Genomic DNA, 17337 nt, shown 5'->3' with positions numbered 1-17337 from the left:
GCTTAACATAGCTCCTCACGTAGCAATTTTGAAATTAGATACATTTCCCTGCAGAGTATCATCTTTGAGAGATTACACACAGGCAAGTACCAATTTTTGAAAGAGTAGATTTTAATGTAGACCCTTAACATAACTTCAATCCAAGAACTATGTACAAAATACTGACGAAAATAGTCCCTCATACTGTAACATGATGTCATGGTTAGAATGATACAAAGATGTAACAAAGCGATGTTCTCCTGGTAATAAATACTACATTTTCTTTTCTTTTCGACTCACGGACATTTCTTTTGAAGGATACCTCATCCAAGACCGAATACAAAAACTGAATTTTCAAAAGTTTTTTAATTGATCATGTCTTAGAAAAAACAGATCGATTAGAAAGGTGGACTGAATATTCCTGAGTTTCTTTTCCTAGTAAAGCGTGAAACCTCTTTCTAATGCAGAGTGCGTTGCCAAGATAAAGAAGGCAAAAGGCTTTGCATGAGATTGTATCACCACTTTCACCCTTAGCGACGTTGAGGGTTCAATTAAATGCTACCACTGCGTCGTTCCATTGCTAATGAACATTTAATAACCGCTTACTACTGATGGTCCTCACGGGACATTGCGGTATTTATCCTCCCCCATAATACATGAAGAAAACTGTTCTAAGTGATCATTTCATACGAAATGTTTACTATTTCTTCTTTGCTCTCCCGTCCGACAGGTCAGGTAAGGATGTTGGCTTAGCTAAGTAGCTCTGCCCGTTTTGCAGCTGATCCAAAGAAACTGCCGAACGTAAATGAGCTGGAACGATGGGAACATCCGCCAGATTATCAACTGAGGCTGAGAGTAATGACGAGGAAGACTTGATTGCAGTCTTTGATTCCGAGGATCCACTAAGGGCACCGGATTCTAGTAAATGGAAAAAAAAAAAAAAAAAAAAAACCGAGGAGGAAAAGTTAAACCAACAATTTATTTCTCTTGGGAACAGCTATTTTTTATTCGGCCGTCTCAACAAAACACATGGTATCGTAGCGAAATTAAAGTCGGAGGTTCTAAATAGAAAAAAAATGATCAGACTAGCTGGGTTTACCTTGGGCAACGTATTTCTCTAATTGCGCCGTGTAATATCCATTGTGATCCAGCCGGGCGATGATATTCAGCATTTGATGTTCACAGTCTGTTGTAGAGTAATGGCTAAGCTTCTCCAACAAGTCCATCAAATGACGAGAAAAATTATTGTCGAAGTTCTGAATGGTGCGTTCAAAATCCTCGCCACTGATCATTTGGTCAACATGATCAAACACAACCTACGTGGAACAAGAACCAACAATTGTCCATGATGAAGTACAATGTGGGGTGGGGAGGGGAAGGGGACTGGCAAACGCTCGAAGAAAACTATCCGGCCCAATGAATTCGATTGATTTTGTCAGTCTATTTTAAGAAAAGACTTCACTCCTGAGGGCGACGAGATTGAAAGGTTCGGAGAACTTGAAAGTCATAGGTAACACGACCATGTTTCGGCTTTGCTTTCACATTCTTTAATTTGTTTATCGTTGAAATTGTTTGTAAAAAATAACCATTTAGATAACCAGGAAGTCTGGAAGCACAGGGTTTCACCATCTGAGTCGTGTTATTTGATTCTAAAAACGTGCTTGATCCACTGCAAACCCATTAAAAATGACTCCTGTACCTTTGCAGTAGTTTTACGCTTCTCTTGTTCTCCCGGCGGTGGACCTTTCTTACTCATTGGACTCACTCCTGTAGCATCGGTCTCCTGTGATTCCACGCTTGCGCTCTGGGTGAACCGCTTACAATGAAACATATAAGGAATTGTTAATTTGACCCTTTCTAAAGCTTTGGAAAGAATTGCCGGACGTATCAAACACATAAACCGCCAAAATTTAGAAGAGGGTCGTGTTTGTAGAGAACATATTAATACCTCACCTGCATACAATTCGTGAATGTCACACAAACCAGCATTAACTTGCTAACAACCTGCCACAGAACGATAAAGCTTTGTAAATGTAACCTGTGGGTAAACATGCATTCCAAACCTCTTCAGATCATACTGTGAACACTTTCCACGTTACTTATCATATTATATCAGCATCACCAAAAAAACTACATGGTTAGCATCGTGCAGTTGAGACTCTGCGACCTTTCAAACCAGTCTAGGCGGGGTTTTTTGAAAGCTACTTCGGATGCCCTCGCAACTATTTCCTCTAAAATCAAACCGTTTGCATGACGTTGCTGCCCTCACCTTCAGCAGCTCTATATTTGTCAGCATACAGTCTTTCAAACAGCGGTCCAAAAAGTCGTTGTGCTTTTCTAGTACACCATCGATATTTGTAACCTGTGTAAACAAAAAGACAACAAACCGCAGTTGACTTCCAGTTATGAAAACTCGCTGCATTCTTAGCTAGCCTTATCCCAGTAAGTAAAAAATGGAAGGCGAATTCTATGACAATCTTGTACATTTTGCACTTCGATTTCATTTTTGCTGAGTTTGATAACTATTTGGTGATAGGTTCTAGCTAGGCTATCACTATAAAAACTAAACCAATCACGGCATTCCTAGTCTGAGATACTTTGCAATTCCATTTCACAATGAGGACAAATTCAGTCTTCTATAGGCAAATTACCGAGGCGAATTTTTTCGAGGACAGTTCAATTGACTAGACGTCGCTTTAAGAATATCTTTGTAAACAAGGAAAAACCACGTGAAACTCGAGAAGATGGTATTTTTATCCACAGCAATATAAAGAAAAGTTAGAAAAGAAACCCGCTTAAGAATTTTACAGCATTTCACTTGGAGTTCCTATTGATTACGGAAGAATGCGAGTCCACTAGCACTGAAGAGTAGATCGAAATTTACTGTGGCCTAAAAACCGTAAACTTACGGCCTCCCCAAACACAAATAAACTTCTAACCCTTGCTCTTGAGCCAAAGCGTTTTCATGGCTAGTAAACTTGTTAATCCATTAAAAAGCGCTCTCCCTGTGTATCATACCGTTTTAAGACTTTTCTCCATAACATGCCAGCTGGGCTCCAGAACCTCAAACATCATATAGTGCTCGTATGTCTGTACAAAGTGCAGCATCCGCTGACGAAGAGCAAACGCAGCTGCATACCTAACGTAACAAAACACTGTTAGCGATGAGTAAGATATTGGCGTCAGCGTGATAACCAGATGAGCAAAACGACAACTATTTCCTCATTGTTTTCAAACAGAAGAAGCTGAAGGAACCAAGTGTTCTTTCATTGTAAAAAAAAAACTCAAGATATGTTATCCACCCAACGGCGATTGAGAACATGCATCACGTTGCATTAAACATTTGCCTGTAAAGATAGAGTCTAAAAACAAGATAACTGATAGGAAAAACCTACAGAAGCTAATTCCAGTTTCTATGTTTGGGTAACATAAAATACCCACCCTCCCGCCTCCACCCAGCCCTTGATATTTTTCAGGGTTTCCTAAACAGTTTGCAAGTGCTCATTTATATTCCTTTATTAACACCCGTGGGTGGGGAGTTTGTGTAACAGTAGAGTAGTTCGCCCTATCGGTCTGGCGTTCAATGCACCAACTATGATGTGCAGCGTACTCCACATTTCAAACATGAAAGAGACCGGACGTTTAGTTAATAAGCGTCATAACTCACCATGGGGAAGAATTCAGAGTAAACTGCTTTGCTCGCTTATTGCTCACCCAAACACTGAAAAATAAGGAATACATCAGTCCGAAATCACACTTTATAAGGGCAATTTTCAGCTGAGTGTTAAAAGTAATCCAGCATTGCTTTGGTTTTGCTTTACATTCTGTGATTGGCCCAGAAAACTTGCGCCATCTTCTCAACCAATCGAAGGAAATTAAAACCAATCGCGACTTGGCCACTCCTGGTTTCTCGCATTTCATGCACTCTATGCGCGACGGAACGTAATTATTTCCAAAAACGTTATCGCTGACGAAACACCCACAAAATTAATACTATAAACAGAAAAATGCTTGTTGCAATTTCGGAAGGAAAAAAAATTGCAAAGCAGGTGAAGTGGTTCTTACTTGCATAGCTGTCTTTCAACATGACGGGCATAAAATAAATGTCTAAACAGCATCTGGTATTTCGTGAGAGCCTTTATAACAAATAAACAAACAAACAAAAAAACAAATGAAATAATTGATCAGTGAGCAAAAACGACAAAAAAACAAGGAGCCTGTATTGGAATACAGCGCATTGGCAATGTTTGAATATGTGACTTATTGGTTTCTCTAGAGAGAGGAGGTGAAGTAAAACGAAGAAAAGAGGAGAGTAATGCGGGCCAAATGTTCCTCGCAGTTTAACATTTTAGTATCCCAGTTCCATTTTTCGACTCATGAAGCAAAATATGTTACCATGGAGTTTGAATTTTATGTCCGTGCAAAACGTTACTTTTCATGGAGACTCTGAAATACTTTTTTTAACACGAGAGAAGTTTAATTCTTACCTTTTTGCTGAGGATTAACGAAACGGGCCATTTCACCACGTAATCAAACGAGAAGGCTTCAAGTCCTGAAAAAGAAAAAACATCCGTTGAGGAATTACTAATGTGTGACCCTCCGTCCGGCCCCGTGACTTGCACAGTGTAGCAAGAAAGCAAGAAAGAGAAACTTCAAAGAGCAGAGGACATATCATAAAATTCTTTCATTCAATTGTCGTTAGGTCAGACCAGACGGGTAAACATTTGGCTCTCGGTTATGACGTAGCTAAGTGCATGCGTCATGTCCGAAAACCAGAGATTTTCCTGTCCGGCCCATCCTAAACTCATGATCAGTCAATAGGTACACATTACTGACAAAAATAATAGCTTACTAACCTGATATCTGGAGCTCAGTGGGATCCTGATTATACGTCGTTGTGCCTGAAGCGGAAGGGTGGAGAGAGAGGGAAAAATCCTCAACAAATGTATAACATTACAAACTTAACTTTTGATGAGGTAAACAAATGGTTTCACATACCGTACCAGTTGAAATGCTACAAATATTCTGGTAAGGCAGACTTCACAATAATTACCACTTAGAGTATGCTTACCTTTACTGTCATAAGCCACAGACAAGATACGAAAGAGCTGAGTGATGAGGTCATAGGGAAGCAAATCGACTCTGCAAATGAAAGATGAAGAATGTAACAAAATGACGCACAAGTATCGTACAATGAGACAGGATTGAAGGTTTGATCTGATTTTATGTGGCTGAGGGCGAATAACAGGGTTTATGATGGTTTCGCCCCATTGCAAGTTCACTCCCTGATTCCTTTGAGAGTTCGCACCCTAACGTAGAACCAAAAATACAAAATGGACCTTGTCGCTCTGACAAAGGGCTAACGCTCGAAACGTCAGCTTTTAAACTCTTTACGGTGGCCAATTTATGTTCTCAACTCAGTTGATAATACTTAATTACCCTGTTACACTCTCCCACCAACGCAGCACCACAGTTTCTTTAGAAACTTACCCCTTTATTCACTTGTCGGGCTTGATTTACTTAAGCGCAGCGAGGTGCGGGAGCGACCGTGAAGCGCAAGCTAAAAGAATGAAATGTCTATTTTTCCTCATTTAACGTCACTACCTGGCGTTCGCATTCTTTAAACCTTCTGCGGCCATTATTTCGATCGCGACAGAAGACGTTTTACCAGGGTAAAAAAACGGCAACAAAGGCAGAGGAACGCGAGCAAACCCAGTGAAATGTTTGTTCACTGATCACTGCACAAACGGAGCAATTTTCAAGTATCAAAAACTGATCCTGGAATGCTTTGGGTTTCCTTATCTCTGCTCTGTGATACAGAAAACTCGCGCCGTCCTCTCAACAAAGTAGATGCAGAAATACAAACACTGGGTCAATAGCGTCGTCCCGTGCCTCAAGCAGTTCGCATGCTTTCACTTTGAGTTCGCGTTAGCTGATGATAGAGTAAACCTTCGTTCTGATTGGTCTTTGGGATTGCTTTGGTTTGGTTTTACAACATTCAATTGAAAACTGCTTCTAATAAAGTACCTCAAGTCATCTTTGTACGGATCATTGTTTGCTGTACTTGTCCTTAAAGCTAACTCTAACAATGTTTCCAGTCTGGAAGGCATTATATCTAAATAACACTGAATCAAAGAACTACAACTTTAACGTTTAGGTACGAGTGCATGGTCATATAATGCTTTATAACTACTTCATCAAAAATTTTAAAAAATATGGACAGTAGATGTACACGTGCCTAGTCCAAATCACAAATTAACTAATCAACAAGAGTGGTAGCAAAGGAAAGACCCAATTCCGTGCACCAAAGTAGTATCTAGTCAACAGATAACTCTTCACATAAAATGTACAAAAGCACCATTTAAAACCCACATGGCATTCACCAGGTAATTCTGAACTAACCAATGTTATTCAATCCAACATTTTTATTACTGATGCAATAAAAGTTTCCCCTTGTAAATAACTCTTTCCAAAGGATACCATCCATGTTTTTTTTCATCTCATCTTCAGCTAGATCCATGAATTGAACAAAGAAATCTCCCAAGTCCATGAGAAAGTAATGCTTGATAGACCTGAAAATAATATGCAGTTCATCCTGGGAGTGAAAGGAAACGCAGCTAAAACTATGTGCCGCATTTCTTTTAAACAAAAAAACGAAACAAAACAAAACAAAACAAAACAATAAAAAAAACAGAAAAAAAAATATCACTGAGGCCTCCACCAAACTGCAATATCGCCTGAAACCATATCGTCAGCGTGTTTCGTTAGTGAATTGTACAGGCATGACCGCGTTTTGCCCATGCGATGAACAAACGAAGCACTAAACGGGGGCAAATTACTTAAGCCGCAGTAGTCAGTGGAAAGCACCCTTACCTCAATCGAGCCATCAGTGCCCTTTCATCCATCAGCAGATCCAACAGTGTCTTACTAGCGTAGCTGTAAGCCTTTTCAATCTTTTCAACATATTCTCTCTCATTAAGTGTGTAAATAATCTCATCAGCGTTTGGGCATTGGACATTCTGACCTAAAGTAAAAAATATATATATATTTTAACCTCAAGAGGACCTGCATGTGCTGAAGTTTATTGCATTTATACCTAACCCTTATATTTGTTTGAGTTGACTGATTTCCTTCTTTTTTATCTTTAACATTTTCCTTTCCATGCTGCCGCACATATGAAACAAAAGCAACAAAACTCTTGTTGCGCTCTATATACACTTGTTGTCATCCTAACGCTGAACTTATCGCTACGCGCTCGTGACAAGACAAAAAACATCTTTTTTATTTTATCAACGGACTCAAATTTTACCACCTGTCTTATTCTATTTATTCCTATGAACATATTGCAAAACGTTTCCATATTGTCTGCTTACACTAAGAATATTCATTTGCAGTACTAGAAACACTTACCGCACTGTCGAAAAACATTCAAGTATTTCCCTGTACTGAGAATGTTTTGTGCTACCTATAGAATTGAAAAAAGGTGAAAAAAAAGTTAAACTATACCTTCCCAAAAATTCTACTGCTTCACCGGTAAAGAAGATAAAGCTTTTAAATTGCAATTTATTCGAAAGCAAATGACCATGAAAATTATTGGATGAGTGTAGATTGGGTGTAACCAAGGAAATATTTCACTCATCATCCCACACCTAATCATGCCTAATCTGTCTGAATCTTGGTACTATATTCCTCTTCGACAATTTGTGAATCAAAAAGCCAAACAACAAGAAAAAGAAAGGAAAAATTCAAAGAAAAGTAATATAAAAAGTCCACATGAAAGGATCTACCGAGAGAAACATCTTGTGCCCAACCTTCACTGGCGCATACATTTTAGAAAACCAGGTACATAGGAATCGTTTACAGCGATACATGTGTTTATTAAAAATATTCTGACTATAGTTACCTTTTCCAGAAATACAGGAATGTTCTCTCTTACAACGGTGTATCGTTGCTCCCAGTAAGTGGCAAAAGTCAAGAGAAATTCACCAATAAATTATCTGTAATTGATGGACATGCTCAGAAATGTTCAAATGCTAACCTCCCTTTTCTGATTCACAGCTGAAACTTCTTTTCAAACGAGACTCAGTTCACATAGTTCTGTTAGCTTTATCATGGTAGTATATCTGGCTTAAAACTGTTTACAGACCTGCCATTTTCTCTTCCCAAACTACAAGCCAAGTAAGTGCCACTGAGAGGGGAAGAAACAGTAGATGTACACCTTAGTGACCCATTTATAAACTCTCACCCCTCGTGCTTCCTTACTTACCAAATCCTTTACACCCCAACATCACCATGCATATTCTTCATACTGTTCCCTATACATCCTCTAAGGTGCTGACAAGGAGAATTTGTTTGAGCTTATTTGGTTTGTGATCATTTCCTTAATTCTTGTAACCTAAATGTGTGACTCAGGGGTGTTATTGTAAGGAGAAATTAGGTGCTAGTCACTCTTAAGGGTCAGGGGGTACTTGGTAACTATGGAAAATGGCTGTGGAAAGACTAGCGTGGCTTGTTCTTCATTAATTTATTGAAAATCTTAAACATCTTCAAAGGATATGCATCATTGTAATCTTCAGTGACCTTCTCTTTCTGAATGGAACCATGTTCTGCCACAAGGAACTAATTAAAAATGATGAAAAATACATTAACACATGACATTTTAGACCTGGATAACGTAAAAAAGAAACTACACAGAGGTTGCATGGCAAAAAAAAAACAACACACACACACACAAAAACTATCAACTTGATAAAATCAATCTATTCATTAATAAAAACTAATCTAAATAAAAAGTACCTCAGAATAAGGATCACTGATAATCCCTTTGTAAATCCACTGCTCAAGGATATCAAAATATGGAACACAAGCCTGCATAAAAAAGGAACAATTATTAATAATATCCAAAATAACCAGGAGTTTATTCCAAATATGTTACAGGGGTAAAAATATAAATGATATAACTGTGACTGGATAAACATATTTTTATAGTTGTCAAATCAACTGTTAAAAGTGTCACCATGAGAGCTGACTCCCATAGAACAGAACACCATAGGAAGGGAGGTTCCTTGATGGGTTGCATACCCAACTTTCCTTTCTCCTTCATTTTGCCTTAACCCTTTAAATCCTAGAAGTGATTAGCATGTACCTTCTCCCTGTGATATTCATACATCATCCAGCAAACAGGTGATGAGAAAACTCAAACTTACAGATGTATCAAGCATAAGTTGTTATCTTGATCCAACACCAAATTCTCACAAATATTTTACAAGGGAATGTGTAGCAACCAGAGGGGAGAATTAAAAATCACATCTTGGGAGTTAAAGGGGTAATATTCTAAAATGAAGTGGTCTGTATCATTAATTAAAAGTGTTAGTTAGGTTGTTACATATTTTGTACTGCCTTTTTTTCAGTGTTTTTTTTTTCTATTATCAGTGTTCACCTTTTAGATGGTAACTGGTAAAATTTCCCCAGTAGTACCTATTATTACAGCCTAATTTGCTAGAAGATCTTGTAAACTCAACACACTAAAAGGATTGCTCTACCAGTTTGAAAATTTCTTTTACCTGTTGTGTTTAAGTAAGGGAGAACACTGATTACAATTAAAACATAATTTGAACTCCATCATTATTCCATCTAAAGGGTTCATGTCAAAGTCAACTCTGTGCTCTCCTGAGATATCCATAGGAGTACCAGGCCAAAAAAACAGTTAATTAATCTCCGCTTGCTTCCAAACTTTGCACTCCTTTGTCACAAAGAGGGATTTTCTGGATTGAAAAATTTTGCTGCATAATTGTGGTACAGAGTAAAGTAACATGCATGATACAAGCCTTCCTTAACTGCTGGGGTAGTGATTATTGATTCGAATAAAAATTAACATACTACTAAATTTTCAAAATGACAATACACAACAATATGCAAAGTATAATTACACTTACTGCCTGAGTGAGAAACAAGCAGAGATCTTGGGATTTCCTGTCCCTGTGTAAATAACATCAAGTTGACACTGTTGTATGAAAAACATTTCGGAAAACAAAAGCTGGGAAAATCAATTTTTTTTGTGGACCACTACTGATGGCCTTAAAACAAAACACATACCCTGTATATCCTACAGTCTTTTCATGTAACAGTGTCAACACAGCTCCTCCCTTACAACTTCCCTAAGGGAGAGAGAAATTTTTACCACATTCATAAAAGTGAAATGAAAAAGAAAAAAAAAATAAAGTAAATTGAAGAAGTGGAAAAATTGCAAAGAGACTTACAAAAGCCACTTGACAGCTGACATATAACACAAACTTAATCCTTACTACCAACTTACTTTATTGGTAATTAAATGAGTTAATGAGAGGTGGTTGTATACTGCAGATGGTTTATATCCTTTGTATGACTTAAATTAACTTCTGTCCTCTACTTTTTTCTATGCAAATTACTATGAATTTTCATTTGATAAGTTATGCTTGTGAATGCCTTAGTTATCGCTAACCATTTACTGCTTAAATACTACTTATCCTACTAACCTTATCAATAGCCACTGATATAGATGAAAGTATCTCCATAGTTCTCATACAAGGCTGAATATAAAACCACAGTTTCTGCAATGACAGCTGACCCTAAAGCAAATACAGTATAAGCATACAAGAGAGACATGTAAGTCACAAAACTTATATACAACCTTGCCAACAAAAAGCAATAATATTAATAATATTAATAATATATTAAGAGTTTGAGAGCTGGTAGTTCTTAAGTCTTAGATAAAAGTATATCTAGCTTGCAATATAAGTCTTTTCAGGGTGTGAGCATTGAACATGTTCTCCAGACAACATAGCTAGCAATTGCCACCAACAGCAGAGAAGAGGAAACCATTCAAGACCTCCTTCTTTTGTTCACCCCCTCAGTGCAACTTTACTTTTTGGCTCAAGCTTCCCTCCATCTTACTCATTCAATACCAGGGTGTCAAGAGACTGGAGAATTCTCCAGCTATTACTGGCTTTCAGGGGGTATTCTTATCCACATGAAAGAATATTCTCTTGTTTAATTGATGTACACAATTCTCTAGGCTTCTTCTGGCAGTTCACTTCTTACTAAAATCCCCACTGCAGATCTAGGATTGCTTTGTTGGTATTTCCTCCAACACATGAATTACAGAGAGCTTCTAAACTTAAAGCTATAAATCTTAAAATCACCCATGCCAACCAACAATATTCCAATAACTCCAGAAGACATAAACTACATGGCAGTCAACTTCAAGCATGAACAGTTAGAAGCTATGAATTAATGAAAATCAGTTTTGTCTTAAAGGCTACAGTTAATACTGACCAGTCTGAATTGATGTTCCAGTTGTGCTACAAGAATGAGATATTCCTTTGGAAGAAAAAAAACAGCGTATAAATCAAGAACTAACAATACCTGACTACATCACTAAAAATTAACATTATTAATAGTATTTAATATGCACATTTCTGGTGGTTGTGAGGGTGTGAATTCTACACGACACATACTCAGTCTTAACATTCTGTGTTCATAGTTTCCTCATTTACCTGTAATAAGATTTTTTATATAATTATCAAATTTTTATCATTAACTTCTTCAAGGGGTTTCTTGAGTTGACACACAATAAATTAGCAACTGACAACAAATTAAATTCAATAATGTAGATCGACAAGTTTAAAATGGCATCATTCATTAGTCAGTTTGATAATAATATATAGATTTTTCCAAGCATAAAAGCGGAGCTCACATTTTTTTTTCCCACACATCTCAAGGGCACAACACCTTGCCCCAGCGAGGACTAGAACCTGGGTCGTCCAACTCGAAGCCCAGTGCACTTACCACTGGACTACTGGACAAAGCCGTGGCATTGGCATGCCCACAGTACAGTTGACCACGCATGTTAAAAGTAGCACCTTGTACGGTCGTACGGTCGTACATCCAAATTTTTTCGGCTTGATGGGTTACTACTAGTTTGTCTTAATTATGGGGCTACACAAGCTCCACTATAAATAACTTCATATTACCTTCAATAATGTCCTCATTGCAGCACACAAAGCATGATTTACAAGACCATGTTCAAAGGAAGATTTTGCTGAAAGAAGAAAAAACAGCCAATAGAAAGTAATTATGATTAAACAATGAGATGAATATCCCTAGACCTTCCTAAAGTTTCTATCTCTTCCAGTTACAGCATCAGTGAAATAATGGTCAGACTAGTAGACCAAAAGAAATCTCTTTTTATAACTAAACCATTAATCTCTTAATAATGCTTTCAATGGCTTTATGAGTATGATTATCCCTTTAACTCCCATAAATGATCAAGACAGAATTTCTCCTTGCAATATCAATACAGTATCAACCAGATAAGTGATGAGAATAAAGAAAAAGATCAATTTGAGGATAATTCGTCGATCCAATACTTAATTCTCTGAACTAATATTATAAGAATTGCATGGTTGACAGTAAGGAAAATTACAAATTTGATCTAAGAGTTAAAGGATTATCTTGAATATACCTTCCATGAATCTGCAGATAGTTGAGTAGTTCGAGCAGACTGGCAGTATCCTTTGCACCAGCTCCAAAAGTGTTATCTCTGTGAGAAAAGATCTTCATCAGTTGCACAAACACATACACTCATCTGTAACAAAGAACCATTCAAGTTAAACTCAGCCCATCCTACCAATACATAGATGTCAAAATCAACAGCAAATATGACAGACTGTTATATTCAGGAGTAGACTGAAGTTAAACTTAACTTAAGTATAGGAGACACATGGCTTAATGGTAAGTGTCATTGACTATAGATCAAAAGGTCACTTTTTAGCTGTCAAGGTCATTGTGTCATGCGTTGCAGTGTACAAAGAGCCCCTTGTCAGAAAGCTGAGAATAAACCAGAAGCCATCAAAGCCTGATGCAGGGTTCTTCTTAGAAGGAGGAAACTGAGTACAGTGGTAGCTGAGCACCAGGATACATAAGAGACTAAGTACCTGCATACAATCACATGGAATATAGGAGTTGACTTCTGATCTAAATTTTTTGGCTAGGTTTCTTCATTAGGATGCCCATTAGCACCTAAAAACACCTGCTGATGAAATGAAACACCATCTCATCCAGGCAAGGACACCATACTCCCGGTGGCTTGAAATGCAACGGGAATGAGTCAAAGGATAACTTCTCTCAATTTGGACCACTTTAAGCTTTTGGACAAGAAATTTTCATTTCATATTCAACTGAAGTCTTCGTAGTAAGCAAGTTACATTACCTAGAGTCTTGTCAATGGTAAAACTTCTTGCACTGTACTTGTCTTTCAGGGGTTTTACAAGCAAATATTTTCCCTCCACACCCTAAAATAAATTCAAACAAATTGGTTTGTCAAAAGCAACTCCCATCAGTAAATGAGAAAAAATTGGTTCGACATACTGTTTAAATACTAAAAATGCCATAGAATAAAATTTTTGTAAGTTGAGACCTAACAGCACACCTTCAAATAAGTTGAAACTTTAAACATTTCATCTTTTTTATTTTGAGTAAAGCCCTCACCATCATAAGGAATAAAAGATCTTCCACAATAGCTAACTCCTGCATTGGTAGAGGTAATGTACCAACTGACACAGGCTGCAAAGTATCCACAACCAAGGCAAGTTATTAGAAAAATACATAAACAGTGAGAACACAATGATGTGGAGGGTCTTATTTTTTTCTTCCAGTTTCATTTTTATTTGTCCCAGGCATTTATTTGTGATTATTAATAATGATATACCCTGGTATCATGATGATAAACTGGAGAAAAAAAAAGAAATGTTTTGAAGCAGCAACTGAGGGAAAGCTATGACTTATCATTATCATGAGATTTTCACATACTGGAGTGGCATGACTTGAGCCTGCTCCAGAAACATAGTCTCTGCTTAAGTAAGGCCGTTCAGTGACCCAAGAAGGAGTGGGTGGTAAATTCCCTAGGAAAATACAAAAAATTTAGATTAAAAAAAACCTGCATAGCAATACATGTAGCCCTGCACTGTTTTAACTTGTTTCGACTTTGGAAAAACCTGCTTGTATCATGCAAATTTGATCTTCTTGCCCTTTCCTTTAACCTGCCATGCACAATATACAGTGTACAGACAGTGTAGTGTTGTATCACTAAGTATGCATTTCTCATAAGAATAGAATGACATGACTGTATGTTAACTATGAATATTAATGTTGTGAAATGTATTTAATAAGTGATGTGAATATTGATTAAAAGTGTGTTGTAAGTTGTGACCATATACATGTAACCGAAATATTGATAGACTTTACAGACAGATTACAAATTCAGAGACAGATCAGAAAAACATTCATTGTTATATGTAGCACTGAATCTTGACCATAACGTTTAACAAATGAATCTAGAATCTGTAAGCTGTTTTGACATACCAGTTCTCCTTGCTTGTTTCTCTCGCAAGGCTTTAAGTACAGCCTCTGGAGATGATCCTGATTGACTATTACTACTTGTGACTGAGGCAAGCTTAGTACGGAGCTGTGATAGACACAACGATTAACAAAAGAATTTATTAGTGGGGTAATCTTAGTCAATTTAATTCTTTTTCTCAACATATAGATGGCACATACCCCTTGTTCAATACCAAAGTTAGTTTATCATGTATTTTGAGTGCTGGGGTGTGAATAGTTCTGAAAAGAACAATTATTAGTAAGAGAAAAATACTTTGACTCTGACAAAGACTTTTTGCAGGTTGTGGAAACCTCAGTTTCTGTTTCATATAATAGTTCAGTTATCAGTATTATCATCATAAGATGAACAGACTACAGGATAAGATTAACTCAATCTTCATCAGCAGTAATCATGAACAAGTCTACCATCTGAACATTTCCTCCTAATATAATCATATGTATATAATCATTCTGTTTTATTCTTAGGCTATTTCCATGGTTACCTCATTAAGTTCATGTTGCGACATGGGGCCTGATGGAGGTATGATATCCTGTACAGCATCAGCTTTTGCTATTACACTACTTTTGGCTCCACTTGAAATAGCCACAAGATGTGCCTTAGAACGATCCTTGGAGTTCTTTTCAAGGAAAGTTAGCATCTAGAAAAAAGATATTTAACTGCAAATATTAACTACAGTGATCTTGCTCCATCCATGGTAAGATCTTAAAGCTTCAGTACCAGTAATCGTACAGGAATAAGAACTGTGAGACAGTGAATCATAAACACAACCCTAAAAAAGATCCTGAAAGATCCTGCAAGACTATTCACCATCCATGGCAACTATTTCTCTATGGTCTCTAAAGTAGGAACATCAAATTTTCAAACCTGTTTATCCTCTGCCAGTCTTGAGAGCAGGTAAACCAATGGATCAAGTTCTCTGACACTGAATTTAAACATCAGTCATTAAACAAATGATAACAATGATACAAAAATATAAAGCCAAAACCAAAGTGATCACAAATTACACCAAATCAAAGGAAAAGAGAATACCACAAGGATCAAATGAGAACCCAAAGTATAACTATGTAAACTGCTTAATTCCTGGGAAAAAGGGTGGGTGACTAGATCAAAGATGAAGTTTTAGTTCTGAGTCTGATTTTTTGAGAGAATGGCAGGAGTTTTCTGGACCAATTATTAAAGTAAAGCAAAACAAAGTTTTAATAGCATTCATTGATCACCTTTGACATTTACTGGTAATTCCTCTCAAATGTTCCAAGCTGATAGTATTTAAAACTAACAAACTAAGACTATTGTCATAAGCTGAGCATGAAATCTTATTGGAATATGCTTATGTCAGAGTGCAATGAATGCTAGAACCTCATGCTTCCTGGGTCACCATGTCGATTGATCATGCTATGTTGTAATGATTTGTTGTGAGTTTCTCTGTTGATACTACAAATCTCACCTGCATTCAGTGAATCTAAAAACAAATACTACCACAACACAGCAATAAATGACAAAAGAATCATGCCACTCAACTTTTTAGATTTCAATTCATCATATTTCTTTAAAAAGTCCCTTGGAGTTGAACTTGTTTCAGCTATCTTCTTTTTAGCTGCGTGAGCTGATACCTGATTATACAATGAGAAAACTGTAAGCTACTTAAGTTTAATCTTGCGACTTAAACATTCAAGTTACACCCTAATATTAGTATTCACATTCTTCATACTATTCCCTTTACACTTCCTATAGCAATAATGAGGGCAATTTGTTTGACAATCAGGAACTTAAATTGTTGATCATTTCTTTTATTCTTATAACCTTTACATTTGATTCAAGGAGTATAGTGTTTAGAGAAATTAGAAGCCAGTCACTCCAAAGGGTAAAAGGGATAAGTCCAATGTAGCTGGTAAAAACCATGTAACATAACCAGCGAGGTTTTCTAGCAGCAGGCTCTTATCTTATATGGTACATAAACCTGTTGAATGGAGTATTTGTTACATACCCACTCCAACATAGATCAGAATCATTCAATTAAATTTAGCCTTACTATATTAATTGTTATTTGTAGTGCCATTGTTTTTAATGATTCGACAAGTATAGTAACTGTAGTAAAAATACTCTAAACATCAGTTTAAATATCAATATTTTAGTTGTCTTATACAGTAAAATAATCTTTAATAGAAATGTGCTGCTAATTTCTTACCTGTGTTGTCACATAAGGGGTCAAGTTCTTTGTCAACATTTCAGCATACACTTCAGGGCCATCTCCTGTGCTGGCTCTGAGTAAAGCAAAAGTTAGAGTAAACACGTAGCATTATTTCAGTTGTGTGATGCTTATCAGCTTATCAGATTTTCATTTCATATATTCATTTTTCTTCTTTTCAAAGTTAGCGTGATTTAGAGACAAGAAAAGTATCCTTCAAGTATACCAATTGAAATTTGCAAGTCTGTGGTTTTAAAAATTCATGCGAAATCATACATAGTTCCAAGGCTGATCGAGAGGAGTTCAGTTAAATTCAACCCTTTGCCGAATAAGCTAACCTCTTGCGGCGGCGAAAAAAAAAATACCCTCCTATCTCCCTAAAAAATTAAGTAACATTTTATATAGATGCCTGCAATACGCAATAAATGTAAAAATAACCCAATTTGTTTACCTCGATCTAGCAGCAACCGAAAGTCTGCAAAGCAAGGACACTTCATGACACGATTTGTTTAAGTGACTCACCCTAATAAGCCCAAGAGCTGCGAAACATGATGATGTATCCTGAATTCGCTCATTTTAACTCTATTTGCAACAAGAAACTAAACAATTTGACCCAATATCCAATAAAGCCTATATATTGCCGCCATTTTCAATTTTTATTAATTTAAAGATTGGTTGTTGCCGCTGACAAAAAAATCTGCTATCATTCTCTCGGCTAGACCCTGGGATGGAAACT

At 36.9% G+C, this 17337-nt stretch overlaps 1 protein-coding gene across 1 annotated transcript; it reads right to left on the bottom strand.

Annotated features, from left to right (window-relative positions):
- Positions 1-93: 93 nt before the first annotated feature.
- On the bottom strand, positions 94-17288 carry LOC113674846 (gamma-tubulin complex component 2). The gene is made up of 33 exons (XM_089197629.1): positions 17124-17288; positions 16602-16677; positions 15935-16026; positions 15281-15338; positions 14898-15053; positions 14380-14482; positions 13828-13919; positions 13507-13581; positions 13229-13310; positions 12482-12559; positions 11991-12058; positions 11293-11337; positions 10494-10586; positions 10075-10136; positions 9915-9957; positions 8776-8847; positions 8538-8598; positions 7883-7941; positions 7390-7444; positions 6853-7003; positions 6460-6551; positions 6007-6094; positions 5051-5121; positions 4836-4880; positions 4467-4531; positions 4045-4115; positions 3647-3700; positions 2998-3118; positions 2249-2341; positions 1933-1983; positions 1679-1795; positions 1079-1295; positions 94-897 (listed from the first exon to the last, which is right to left on the bottom strand). Exons 1-33 carry the CDS (start codon positions 17174-17176, stop codon positions 680-682), a joined length of 2877 nt encoding a protein of 958 aa, XP_089053755.1. The 5' UTR covers positions 17177-17288; the 3' UTR covers positions 94-679.
- Between the last annotated feature and the right edge of the window lie 49 nt (positions 17289-17337).

Source organism: Pocillopora damicornis, chromosome 2 (genome assembly GCF_964200805.1).
Source record: "Pocillopora damicornis chromosome 2, jaPocDami1.2, whole genome shotgun sequence".
In the NCBI taxonomy this organism is placed as follows: Eukaryota; Metazoa; Cnidaria; class Anthozoa; order Scleractinia; family Pocilloporidae; genus Pocillopora; species Pocillopora damicornis.
The sequence above is the reverse complement of the archived record's forward strand: the minus strand, read 5'-3'. Positions and strand labels throughout refer to the sequence as shown.

What these genes read in the sequence shown, in the direction of transcription:
- LOC113674846 (XM_089197629.1), bottom strand. Translation starts at nt 17,176, where the DNA reads ATGAGCGAATTCAGGATACATCATCATGTTTCGCAGCTCTTGGGCTTA. An exon ending in GATGAAAAAAAACATGGATG is followed by an intron (nt 6,095 to 6,459) that starts GTATCCTTTGGA and finishes AGTGTTATTTAG; the next exon opens with ATATAATGCCTTCCAGACTG. An exon ending in GTTGAAAGACAGCTATGCAA is followed by an intron (nt 3,701 to 4,044) that starts GTAAGAACCACT and finishes CTTATTTTTCAG; the next exon opens with TGTTTGGGTGAGCAATAAGC.